This window comes from Sorex fumeus, unplaced genomic scaffold (assembly GCF_029834395.1).
Source record: "Sorex fumeus unplaced genomic scaffold, SorFum_2.1 ptg000020l, whole genome shotgun sequence".
NCBI classification, from domain to species: Eukaryota; Metazoa; Chordata; class Mammalia; order Eulipotyphla; family Soricidae; genus Sorex; species Sorex fumeus.
Genome location: NW_026606077.1, coordinates 20,410,866 through 20,424,442, shown reverse-complemented (window position 1 = coordinate 20,424,442; position 13,577 = coordinate 20,410,866). Strand labels below are relative to the sequence as shown.

General features: G+C 45.4%; 1 protein-coding gene across 1 annotated transcript in view; it reads right to left on the bottom strand.

Moving 5' to 3' along the window:
- Positions 1 to 13,577, bottom strand: part of VPS41 (VPS41 subunit of HOPS complex) — a 193,512-nt gene that overhangs the window by 62,493 nt on the left and 117,442 nt on the right. Inside the window, exon 10 of the mRNA XM_056113358.1 lies at positions 6,586 to 6,652. Within this exon, the coding sequence (XP_055969333.1) occupies positions 6,586 to 6,652 (67 nt within the window). The remainder of the gene's footprint in view (positions 1 to 6,585; positions 6,653 to 13,577) is intronic.

Sequence of the window (13,577 nt, the reverse complement as noted above, 5' to 3'; positions counted from 1 at the left end):
TCAAAAGAGCAGACATAAAACTCATGAAATTTTACAGACCATATAAACTATCTTAACTTCAAATCAAAAGTAGACCAATAAGTTTGATTTTCTGTTCCCTAAAATTCTGTTTTATTCTGCATAACCAGCAAGAGTTTTAATAATTTTAAAGGTTTTATCTTCCCTAAGGGAAAATCACTTTAGTATAAGGATTTTATAGTTTTAATACCGCAGAGGCTCATCTTTCAAGTGATTTTATGGAAAAGACAAGTTACAAATAAAATCATGATCAATTCTAAGTTTACCAAGAACCCTCCATACTGTTTTCCACAGGGCTGCTCCAGCAAACTTTCCCACAGCTGGGCACAGAGCTCCTCTCTCATCACATCTCACCACACCTCACCACACGGATGGAACTGGAAGATGCCATGTTAGATGAAGTAAGCCAGAAGGACAAACACAGGATGACATCACTTATTTGTGGTACTTAGAATAACTGGATGAAGAAATGCAATGTTTAAGGGATGTGACCAGATCACCACTGGCCCCAGAGAATGGGAGGAGAAGAGAAATATAGTGAAGGGGAGGGGAGAGGAAATAGATGAGAAGCAAGGGAGCAGGGGTGAGGGGTCAATGACATTGTTAAGGAATGACAGAGCTCCACATCCAAACCAAAGGGTTTGGATACGACACGGAAATCACGAGATCCAAACTTTATTTAATTGAACTCAGAAAGGCAACTGTCAAGAGGGCAGGCTGGGACTAGGGAGGGGAGGGAGGAGGCGGGAGCCTGCGGACGGGAGGGGAGAGTGGGTGCGAATGTCAGGCCTGGTGATGGTACACTATGTCAAATACCAACTATGGACAACTCACAGTGCCTTAATAGATTTAAAGGAGAAATGTGGCTGAAGAACACTGAAATTTAACTGAAAGTCAAGGCAGAAAACCATGGAACCAGGAGAGAAAAGGGCAGTTTCTGGAGTGAGCCACAGGACAGTAGCTGCTCTAGGGTATGATGGATGGATGGATGTGTGTTGTGTTCTCTGACTAAGCCTCAGTAAGTGGCTGTGCACGACCCACTCCCCAAACAACACCTGCTGTATTCGGGTGCTAGAAAGACAGGCTCTAAGAAGGCTAAGTGTGACTTAGAAAGTTCTAGGAGCCACACAGAAGAGTGAGGGGGGTGACTCTGAGAGCCAGCACCAAGCAGCAAGTATCCTAGGTCTGTAGCCTCCTGCAAGGAGGCTGGTCGCCTTCTGGGAAGAACCCTGTCCACAGCAAACTCGGTCAGACCAGGAGTGGGGCAGTATGGGGGGCTGCACCTGCTGACCCAGGGCAGCGCCCAAGCAAATCCCTCACAATCTCCTGTGTGGAAGGCAATGCTCAGGGCTTACTCCTGGCAGGGCTGTGCAGACTGTATGTGGTCCTGTGGATTGTACCTGTGTCAGCCACATGCAAGGAATGTGCTTTACCAACTATATTAACTCTATGCCCCAGAGGTAATACTATTGAGGAGGTTATTTGATCTCTCTGAACATCAGTTTCTTCACCTGCAGGAAGGATTAATAACTGAGGGGATGGTGGAGGGAAGTGGACACTCTGTGGGGGAGGTGGTGTTGGAACACTAGATGCACGAAACTCTCATAAACAGTATTATACATCACAGTGTCTAACATTTTTAAAGAGGAAGTTAATGACACCATCCTGCTGAAATGACTGAGATGGAATGAAGCTCTGTTTTAAATGTATTTAGTACATATCAGCTAATTATTTTGAATGGTGTTTTAGATTTCTTACCACGATAATTACTGTAGAGTAAATGTATTAATTTCATTCACAACAGCAAGATTTGAATCTCTAGCACTGAGTGGAACAGAATTCCTACTTTGAGGAGAAGTGAACTGAAGAATCAATATGTAATTGAATATGTATAGTAAAATCTTAATTGTTAGCTCTTGGAGATGAATCACCGCATACACAAGTGCTAACTTTGTCAAAGTTCTTTATTTTTCAGGCTTGAGAGGTAATATAGCAGGTAAAGCACTTGCTTTGCCTGTGGCCAATGAGGTTCATCCCCAGGATCCCATGTGGTCCCAGAGGCCATGAGGAGTGATCCTGGGGTTCAGGGCCAGGAATCAGCCCTGAGCATTACCAGGTATGGTCAAAAACCAAAGAAGATATTTTTATTTTTCTCTCTTTGTAAAGTTTTGCATAATAAAAGGATGTGAAAATGTTAAGCAGAACAGAACTCACAGATCACAGGGAGTCAAACTGAATTATAACGGAACTGAAATAAACATAGCTAGATCCTTGACTGGAATAACAGCTTGAATAGGTGGGAGTGGTACAGACTCCCGCTGAAACTTGAGGCGGACTGTGTCATAGCTGGGGGCCAGCGTCTGGACAGAGGACACAGGAGATAAAGAGAGACACACCTATGAAGACCATCTTACAGTTCTCTGCTTTGTTATCAGCCCTTCAGCTTCCACTCATTTCCTTCCATCAAGCCAATTACGGAAACCCCAACAATGGGTGTTAAGGTCAAAGATTTAGTTGTAGATGATTCCACTGAAGACACCAATGTCACTTAAAGAGAAAAACGGGCTCCTTCTTTTCTCTCTTCCTGAAATCTCATATTTTTTCTTATTATTGCTTAGTAAGGTAAAGGTAAAGGCCCTCCCGTTGATCGTCGATTTGCTCGAGCGGGCCCAGTAACGTCTCCATTGGAGACTTTGTTGTTACTGTGTCTGGCATATCGAATACTCTCGGTAGCTTGCCGGGCTCTCCGAGAGGGGCGGAGGAATCGAACTCGGGTCGGCCATGTTGGCCGCTTGTAAGGCGAACGCCTTACACGCTGTGCTATCGCTTAGTAATAAATGAAATTACATTAAAATAAGTTATTAATTCCTTGCCTGTAAGTCATCTACCCAGGCCACAGACGCCCTGAAAATGCACACATTGGCTTCACTCCCCACAGCATGGCATGGTAGCTATCCAACTACAGTTCTACAAAGACGCCTGGAGATGTTGGAGAAATGTGCCAGAGGGCTGGGGAGGAATTCCTGTGAAACCCAAGTTAAATAATAAAGCCAGTGGCCTGGGTTATTAATTACTATTGGAAAATGTTGTTAGAAAAGAAATAGAAAATAAATTCCTAGGGTGGGGGCTTGCCAATAAGCCTAGACTTTAAAAGCATCTTTTTTTATTCACAAAAAATAAGACAGATACTATTGAGAGGAATAATTAGTGTTGATTTTTTTTTCCCAAAAACTTGCTTTATAATGATGAGTCAGAAACATCTCACATCTAAGAAATGTACAATCACAAGCATTTCCTTAATCTCAACAGCATTATCACCTAATTTACTGAAAGAATAGTGGCTCATACTGCTGCTCAGGGTTAAAGCAATTGTAATCCAGCGCTCCTAATATTTCTTTTTCCCTTTATCCTAGTCAAGGACTCTTATCTAAACCACTTTGCCTCCTGCTGTGGAAATGGTTTATATTCCTAGAGGGCCGTTCTCAAGAGGGGAAAAATGGTACTTAACCACTAGCCATGGTACAAAATGTCAGTAATGCAATATTGTCAGTTCTCACACATAGCGCATTTCACGTCAATTAGAGCACAGATGAACCACACTTTAGGAATGACGTGATCCCAGGGCTCGGGGCCCCTGGCCAATCACTAGCAGTGAGGACGCTGGGATGTAGTTCTGCACAGTGACACTGAGCGTTGTGATCAGGCGAGGCCTACCATGTGCCCAACGTGTCTCGACATTCCTTCCATCATGCTACCAGCATTCCTTTGTCCTGTTTCACTTACACAGCCATTCTGGAAGGCTGGACGCTGCTTCTGTTCCATAGATGGGAAAAGGAAAGGGAAGTGACCTTGAAATATCCCACAGGAGCTGCCGCGGCATCTCCCGGGAACCACAGGATGGTTGTTCTGTGGGGGGAGAGGCTATCCACTTTGACGCCACGGCAGTAAGATCCTGGACAAGTCACCGATTTACCTGGAGTATAAAGTGGCACACCTGTTGCCGAGGAAGGAAACTGAGGCAAGTAACAGCTCAGGTGTTATGTGAGCGCTGAATGATGACAACCAAGGGGGAGATGACAGCCACTGTCGATTCAACATACCTGGGAAGTTTCAGATTTTTAAAAATTCAGGGCTTTTAAAAACTCATCTAATACTAACATAATTGAAATATTCAGAGAATTCCATTTTTCCAAATAATTTTTTTTCTCCAGAAGGGCAGGAAAGAAGACAGAAAGATACTAAAAATGTTCCACTCATCTTCAGGTTATCATTCAAACTGCTGTTCCTCAGTTTCCCTCAGATCCTGTATATCCTGCTTAGAAAGACTCTGCCCAGTTTCAGAGAAATCTGCATTTTTATCCTTGGAAAGCAAAAATCTGTTAAAGCTCTAGCACCAACTTCTGACTTCAAGCACAAAAATATTTCAGATTTAAAGAGCATCACCATTTACTGTGGTGGGTAATATACCTCTTTTTCTGAGGTTAGAATGGGCACTGGTGAAGGGATGGGTACTCGATCATTGTATGATTGAAATGTAAGCACAAAATTTTAAGTCTATAACTGTACCCCAAGGTGATTCATTAAAAAAATAAAAATTTAAAAAAAGAAAGATTGTCATGATCAATCAAATCAAAATCAAAACAAATTCCATCAGATTTATATTCCCTCCTTGCCATCCAAATGGATAAACGGACTTTTCAGTCATCTTATAAAATGGCAAAACTCTTCTGTCATGATGCTGCCTCCAATACTCAGCTCTCAGGAATACAAATACAGGTTTTATTGGAGTTCAGAGGGCTGAAGCGAGTGGCCATGAGTCTAGTCCCCAACCATGTGTCCTAGAGCAGTGCCGACTGTGACCCTGGTGGCCCTTAAAACTAACTGCTAGAGGGTCCCCAAATAAAATTTTAAAGTACAAAAATTAATTTTATTGTATGTGTTAGACAAAAAATGAGTAAGTCTCCACTCCTCTAATCTGAATACTCATGCGAGGTATGAAAGCACGGGCACAGAATCCCTGGAAACCCCTCCACAGTTCTGCGTACAAAGGCTGGCATTGATATGTGCCGGGCACTGCACCCAAGACCTGATGAGCAACAGCGAGTCCCAGGCACACAGTCAAGGGGATTCTGGTTTGGTGGCCCAGAAGGAAATGCTGAGTGATGTGTCACTGCAACGGAACTGTGCCAGAATCAGCAGTGCTGGACAAGCGAACAACGGGGAATCAGACTTTGCTAGTGAGTTCACATGGGCTTTCCCAGGAGAGCAATGCTGAAAGGTGACGCATGTTGAAGGGCCAATGATGGAGTCAAGAAGATCATTTACAGGTGAAGAGGGAACATGGCTGGGGAGGGGGAAAGTGCTGGGTGGTGATAGTACAGAGTGACTAAAGCAAGATGGGTCTGAGCGACAGCCCAGGAGGCTGCAGAGGCCAGGCACTGTGTGAGGGTCGATCCGAGGGACATGCGTGGACTGAAGGAGAGTGACATGTAACTGTATCTGGGCTACAGCGAGAGGAGACTCAGAACAGCAGTTCACAGTGGAAGGAGATAAATCAGAAGGCACTGCAGCAATCCAGAGGAAAGACAGTTGTCATTAAAACCTGACGCCTGATGTGATTATTACTTAGAAGGCATCTCCAGGACCAGGAATCAGTATTGCTATGAGACCTGCAAGCACTACCTCAGGGATTCCTAAGGAATGACTAGTGCAAAAGCAATACTTTCTGAAGTTTTCTACATAACTGAGTTTAGGCTGGAGAGAGGACAGCTGCCAGCATGACTGCCTTGCACATGGCCAGCCTGGGTCTGATTCTGAGCACTGCATGTGGTTCCCTGAGCACCGTGATCCTTGAGCACTGAGCTGGGTGTAAACCCTGAGCACTGCCGGGTGAGTGGTGGGGGGTGGTCTTGAAACAAAATAACAAGGCATGAGGCATACAGAACTTGTTCAAAGGGGGTTGGAGCAATAGCAGAGCAGGTATGTGGCAGGCCAGGGTCTTATCATGCACATCCCCATGGTCCCTTGAGCCTCAGGAATTACCCCTGAGCACAGAGTCAGGAGTAAGCCCAGACTACTGTCAGGTCTGAACCCAAAACCAATGCAATTTTTTTTCTTTTTGTCCAAAGGCCAGGTATTAAACAACAAAACCAGAACCCCAATCCATAATTACCTGACTTCAAAACCAACTATAACATTGTCTTCAAATTAAAAATGTAACTGGAAAAAAGGTTCCTGAGAGCAAAGTTTCATATTGAGTGTAGTCAGTTGGAAGAAAAGGGGGTAGACACAGAATGATCTCCTTCAAGTGTGGGTCTCCAAGAGACACAGGAAGGCAGCAACAAGAGCCTGAAGCAGACCAACGGGAGAACGGCATCGCAGGGCAGTCTGTGTGTTTGTGGGAAGGACACGGGGACCTGGGGGGAGAGGGAGCAGGCGGGTGCTCTGGTGACAGGTGTGTTGCTGGCATTATCTAACAATATTGAAACGCACAGTACCTCAAAATTGCTTTAAAAGAAAAAGTTGAATTAAATAGTCAAATGAGATTCAAAGGGTCCAAGCGCATACCTATTTCAACATATCGACTAGGCAGGTCCCTCACTTCGCTTGCATGCCGCTCCTTCACTGAGCAGATCTAGAAAGTAAATTCAGAGGTTATTTTTTTTCAATCAGTGGGAAACTTCATCACAGTGCATTCAACCGCTGATACTTTTCTTAAACTAGCCAGGGAGCACTGAAAATGGGGAGTTCCTAATGACTCAAAAGACAAATTAAGTTCAACAACATACTTTCAACAATCATTTACATTGCCCTTCAAAAAAGTCTTATTCAAGGGCCAAAAAAAGAGAGAAACTGTAGTATAATTCAAACATGCTTCTAATGAGCCTTTCTCAGAGACTCTTCTTAAGGCCTCCTGTGATTTTTAAATATATTACAGTCCAGAAGAATAAAATGACCAATGGCTAATATGGGTGACATCTGCATGAGGATTTACTTTGTTCGGCTAAATAATAATATATTTATTTCACTGGTGCTAGATAATCCCTAGCAAAAGCAACCCATGCTAATCTTCTTGCAAACATATTAAAATCAATGCACTGTATCATTTCAATCAGGAGTTGACAGATTATAGAATGGTTTCTGGCCTTTTTCCTGCTTGTTTTTATGGCCTATAAACTAAGAAGACTTTAAAGGAAAGGAAAGATGGGAAGAAGGCAAGAAGGAAGGGAGGGGAAGAAGAGGAAGGAAGGAGGGAGAGGGAGGAAGAGCAACAGAATCAAATAGAACTTAAAAGGGCCATACGTGGTTCCCCAACCCCTGCCAGGAGGGATTCCCTGAGCACTAAGTCAGGAGCAAATCCTGAGCACCACTGGTGTGCCACCACCCCCACGATTTTTATTTTTTTAAAAAACTATGTACAATTTGGATGGAGATACACACACATATTCATATTTATCACCCATACACACAGTTGTGTGTTAACTTTTCAAGTGATAAGACAAAGGATCTATTTTCTAAGTAAATATATTCTATGTTTCAATAAAAAAACAAGAAAAATTGATAGAAGTTCAGTCATTCAGGTAAAGTTAGTACTTATTCTTCCAAATTTAGTTAGGGATCAGTTTAGATAACATATATTGTGTTATTATATAACGGTTACTCTAATTATAGCTACAACAAGAAAAATCCTAAAATTCTGAAAAACTAAAAGGGGAAAACATACATCTATAATCCCAGAACAAAATACTTTTAACAATCCATTTTTGGGGGTTTGGGAAGTATTTTCCTAACTTTACAATTAACTAGAGGTAATTCAATGCATCATTTTAAATCCATAAAAAAAAACCAATCCTGTTTCCTTATTGTATTACATTACCAATTCACTATAATGAATGTACCGTGAATTAATCAATCTCTTTTTCTCTTCTATCTATATCTACTGCAAACAAGAGTATAATGAATATACTTTTCTATCAAACTTTTGAACTTTTTCCCCTTACAATAAATTTCTAGAAGCAGATTAATAGGTCAATGGAAAAGCACAACTTTATGATGTTTCTTTTGTCTGTTTGACACACATATTCAGGGGCTGGAGAGTACAGTGGGCAGGGTGCTTGCCTTGTATGCAGCTACACTCTCTGGTTCCCCGGGCCCCACTAGGAATGACCCCTAAGCACAGAGTCCGGAGTAAGCCCTGAACACTGCAGTGTGTGCCCCCAACCAAAAATTAAACAAAAACGCATGCTCAAATCCCTGCCCAGCAACACAGTGGAAATATGAGAGTATTAGCTTGCTAAGACACAGGACTCGAACCCATGGCTGTGGAGATATAAGCGCTTGCTGTTTTCTTCCTTGGTCCCTTTTTGTCATTTGTCTCCTGTCTTATCTTGATTTTCCATCTGCTTCCCCGATTTCCCCTTCTTTCCTCCTCTTCTTGGTACGTTTCTGATCGCCCTTACTGGAGAAGTGGTAAAGGTAAAGGTAAAGGCTCTCCTGTTGATCATCGATTTGCTCGAGCGGGCCCAGTAACGTCTCCGTTGGAGACTTTGTTGTTATTGTGTCTGGCATATCGAATACGTCACGGGGAGCTTGCCAGGCTCTGCCGTGCGGGCGAGATACTCTCGGTAGCTTGCCGGGCTCTCCGAGAGGGGCGGAGGAATAGAACTCGGGTCGGCCATGTTGGCTGCGTGCAGGGCAAATGCCCTCATGTCTAAAAAGTATTCCCACCATGCCAAGTGAGTGACTATTTCAAATGTGCTGACAAAAATAGAAAGTAGTGTTATCAAGTGTGAAGTATGAAAAAATACAAACATGGCAGCAATATGAGTGTGAATTTCTGAACCAATATGCAGCCCAGCCCTGAGTTACACTTTCAAAGGAGAAAGCTCTTTCCTTGGAAGACTACAGGGCAGCAGGGGAATTGCAGCGTTTCATGAAACACAAAACTGTGTGATGGGAAAGTGCCAGAGACAGGTGAGGGATGGCTGCTGACAGGGACGGAGGCTTCCTGAGCAGGGACACGGGTCAGGAGCACCAGCAGGAAGCAAAAGGCACTCAGCTCACGGCAACGCTCTTTGGAAGGTCCTCTGGGCATGGAGCACCACAGCAGGACGTGCTGAAGGGAGCAGGGCCTGGCTTAGATCAGACGCAAGGAAGCCACATGGAAGAAGTCAACATCTCCAAGTAATGAGCACTCCGTGAGTGATTTTACAAAGAAACCAACATGACTGATCGGTAACCTAAAAAGAGCATTTGGACCGCAGTGATGAGACACGGCTAAGGAGGACAGGGGATGTGGCAGGGTGTAGCAAGAAGTGAAGAGACCAGAGACAGTTAGAGGATGTGGATGCTGCCGGCAATTCCTAATTCCAAGTTGTCCCTGAGCTGCTCTTACCTGCCCTGAGCTGCAGAAGTGAATGCTGCCCGGAGTGGCCCAACGCCATGTCCTGGAGCTGGAACTCAGGCAGTGGGGCCCTGGGTCGGCCTGGTCAGCCCCAGCCCCCCGAGGACGAGGGGGCAAGGCATTCTTTAGCGGCTCCAGCTTGCCTGGCCAGGCCTGAGGTCTGATCTCAGTGCTGGCTCCCACAGGGGCGGAGAGCCTCAAGCTCCGCCCTATGCTCTAGTGCAACCAAAGAGCAAATTTATGATTTCCACAGGCCTTCACAGTGACAAGCAGGTGCCTGCACACCCACACGGGCTGACCTCATCCAACTGCATCCTCTGCCACGTCCCATGGTGCCATGAACTACACCAACGCCTTCGGGGTCTCCACACAGCAAGCTCCACAGTGGCTTCCTGTTTCACCCACTGCAGCTCTGATTGCAGTTCCTCTCAGGGCCACCACTTGCTCATTCAAAAAACACCCAGAATTCCATATCCTTTGCCATTACCACTGAGCTGACCCAAGACGCCACCAGTTTTCCTCTGAGGTGACCTCCTGACCCCTCTCCTTTGCTCCCCCGTTGTCGCTCAGCTCCCCACCAGAGTGACCTCTGAAGACCCAGGTCGACTCACTTCACTAACCCCACCACACAAAGACATCTCCATGGACTTCCCATCTCACTCAAACGAAAACCCAGCGAGACTTTACGAACCCTGTGGGCACCAACAGTCCCTCAGACTCCTCCTGTACCCCAACACACACACACTATGCCCTTCTATTTCCCTGCTGGCCTGGTTCCCTGCCTCAGACCTCTGGCTATCACCATGAGAGGCCTTCTCCGAACAGCTCTCACTTCATGCACCTCTCCCAACCCCTTCACTCATCCTGCCGAGCTGTTCCCCAGGGTCTTCTCACCCATCAACATAGCACGTTGACCTGCTTGTTAATCTCCATCTTCCCTCAACGGTTAGGTCCATCTGGAACGGGAGGGAATCCAGCCCTTTCTTTGTGTGTCTTTAACACTAGGAGACCCTCTAACACAGTGAAACGGCTAGCTGGAGCGGCACACTCTTACACGACATGAGTTGCGATTTCTCTCACACAACACTGCTCTCTGCCTGAGAGGAACGCGTGTGCTCTCTTTCCTTCTCTGAAGAGCACTTGAAGGACTCTGAGCTGAGACCTGCTCAAATTATTACCAATGAAGTTAGAAGAGGTAGCATGCCTAAAGAACTAAAGAACTCCTAAAGAAGTAATCACTGTATCATTGTCATCCCATTGTTCACCAATTTACTCATGCAGGCACCAATAATGCCTTCATTTATCCCAGTCCTGAGATTTTAGCAGCCTCTCCTTACTCATCCTTTCCAACGCTGCTGTATCGAAAGTTCTTTCAGGGTTAGGGGAATGAAACCCATTATTGTTACTGTTTTTGGCATATCGAATACGACATGGAGAGCTTGCCAGGCTCTGCTGTGCAAAGAAGTAATAGTGACATAAAACTCTATCTGAGTCCTTTTGTAAGCTGGACACGCTAAGGATGTATTCGTTCCCTGCAGTGGTCACAGCATATCACTACAAACACGGTGGGTTGCAGCAGCAGGGATTTGTCTGTAGGGAAGGGCTGTGGTTTCTGTGGCCATCTCCACAGCCTGAAGGCTGAGTGGCAGGAATGTTTTCATAGCACAACAGGAAAAATTTGCTGACTGAAAACCACTTCAGTGGGCCACATCAAAGTGTGGGCAGGTACAGCACCACAGGGACCAGCTCTCTGCAGCTCCCTGTCTCCTTCAGCTTTTGTGGCTGCTGGCATTCTGTGGACACCAGCCTCCCCCCGCCGAGTGCTTCCCTGAGAGATGCATGTGCCCAGACCTCAGCCCACCCAGCTGGCGAAGGACAATCTTCCCATCTCCAGGGCTTGAGTCAATCACGGCTCTCACCTGACTCTTCCACTCCAGAAAGGCACAACTCTCAGGAGGGATTGCTGGAGGCACATGCTCAGCCTAATGGAGAAAGCTTTACTGACAGTACTCAGTGAGGTGCTCACGTGTGCACATAAAAATAACAGGCTCATTTTCTGTATCTTTTACCACTAAAAGGAAACCCTAACTTTAAGAGAAAGAGCCATCTGACTCACTGAGGGAAATGAAATGATCAGGACTGTAAGTTCATTGGCGGAGTAGCCATGCACATGGTGAGCCTCCTCACTGGGAAATCACCGTGAAATCCCAGACCATCGAACACAGCTTCCTGTTATCCTGAACAGAATCACACCGTGCTCTTTAACGGAGCCAGGGAAATAGCCTAGAGGTGAGGGGTGCACCCCGGTTTGATCCCAGCACCGTACTCCCAGTGCACAACACTAGGAATAGCCCAGGGAGCCTCCAGGCACAGTTTGGCCCAAGTACGTAGTACCACACCTAGGGCTCCAACACTCGGCCTCCCAGCTCTGAAGCAGCCTCGAAACACTGCTGGGGAGTGGGGTGAGAGGGCTGCGGACGGGAGAGGAGGGCAGTGGAGAAGGAAGGAGGGAAGGGCAGGGGAAGGCAGGAGAGGGGAGGGGAGGGCGGGAGAGGAGACGAGAGGATGGGAGAAAAGAGGAGAATAGGAGAGGGGAGGCCTGGAGGGCATGTGGCGGGGAGAGAGACAGACAGAGACAGAGAGTGAAAATCTGAATCTTACCAACATCCTAAGAGCCAGGAGGACTTTAGCTCAAGTTAGCAAGTACTTGGTTTGGTAGTAACAATCACTGAATGAACTGCTTTGATGTTTTCCTTTTCCACAGAAAAACAAATTTTAAATCTCCATGTTTCTTTCATGACTTTTCTAGATTTTACAGTATAACCAAGGCAGCTGATATTTATTGTAGCACTATAGCACTGTCCTACCGTTGTTCATCGGTCTGCTTGAGCAGGCCCAGTAACGTCTCCATTGTGATAATTGTTACTGTGTTTGGCATATTGAATACATCATGGGTAGCTTGCCATGCTTTGCCATGAAGGCGAGATACTCTCAGTAGCTTGCTGGGCTCTCCAAGAGGGACGGAGGAATCAAACTCAGGTCGGCCATGTGGGCTGCGTGCAAGGCAAACGAACTCCCCACTGTGCTATCGCTCCAGCCCAATATTAGGCACTGAAAATATGTCAGGATCTATGCTAAGCTTTTCATAAGCACATCACTTAATCCTCGCCCAAATGCTTATGTGAGAACAATAAGCACGCCGAACTTAATAATTAGAGGAAGTCTTAAAATTCCATTTAGTTCAGCTAATCTATTTGTGGTGGGGATGGTGGTTTTTTGTTTCGATGAAGCCTCATATTTAAAAAGAAAAGAAATGACTTTTGGCTCTGAAGCAGCCAAGACAAGCAGTGGTAGGTATGGAATAAATATGAGTGAGCTTTAGGCTCCCTGAGGTAGAAAAGCTAAATTTTATTTACCCAGGCACATAAAGGGCAGATAATTATATAACACAGCATATTCCCAAATCATATTATAGATGAGCTTCTACTCTGTACAACCATTACCAAGGATGATGTAGCTTTAATTTTCTTTTCCTGCCATCAGAGTTAATGAAGAAGCGACGGGTCAAATCTTGGGGAACAGAAAGAATACAACCAGCAAGGCCCAACTAAGCAACAAACTAGCCATGTTCTATAAGTAGCCAAGGTCAGCTGGGCTATGGTTAAGTTTTAAAGATTAAAACAAACAAACAAAAAAAGGCAATGCCATTAACATAGAAGAATTAAATTTTGTTTTGCAAAGCATGGAAAAAGAAGGACTGATCTTCAGGGGCCAGAGAAAGCTCATGCCGGCCATGGGGCAGTTCTGGACCCCTGCACTGTGGGGCAGCGGGAGAAGGAAGGGAGGAGGGAGGGAAGGAGGGAAGGAAGGAAGGAAGGAAGGAAGGAAGGAAGGAAGGAAGGAAAGGAGGGAGGGAGGGAGGGAGGGAGGGAAGGAAGGAAGGGAAGGAGGGAGGGAGAAGGACAGACAAGAGACAGAAGAGACTGGATCTTAAAACTTAGGCACGTGAAAGAAGTGGAGCACTAAATGGTATCATATGGCATACGCTCAGGTGAAAATATTTCTCTTTGGAGAAGCAATTCAGGAACTCATACTCCCTGGGACTATCCTTGGTGGATCTCTAAGGACATGGGAAATTATAAAAACGAGCAAAATC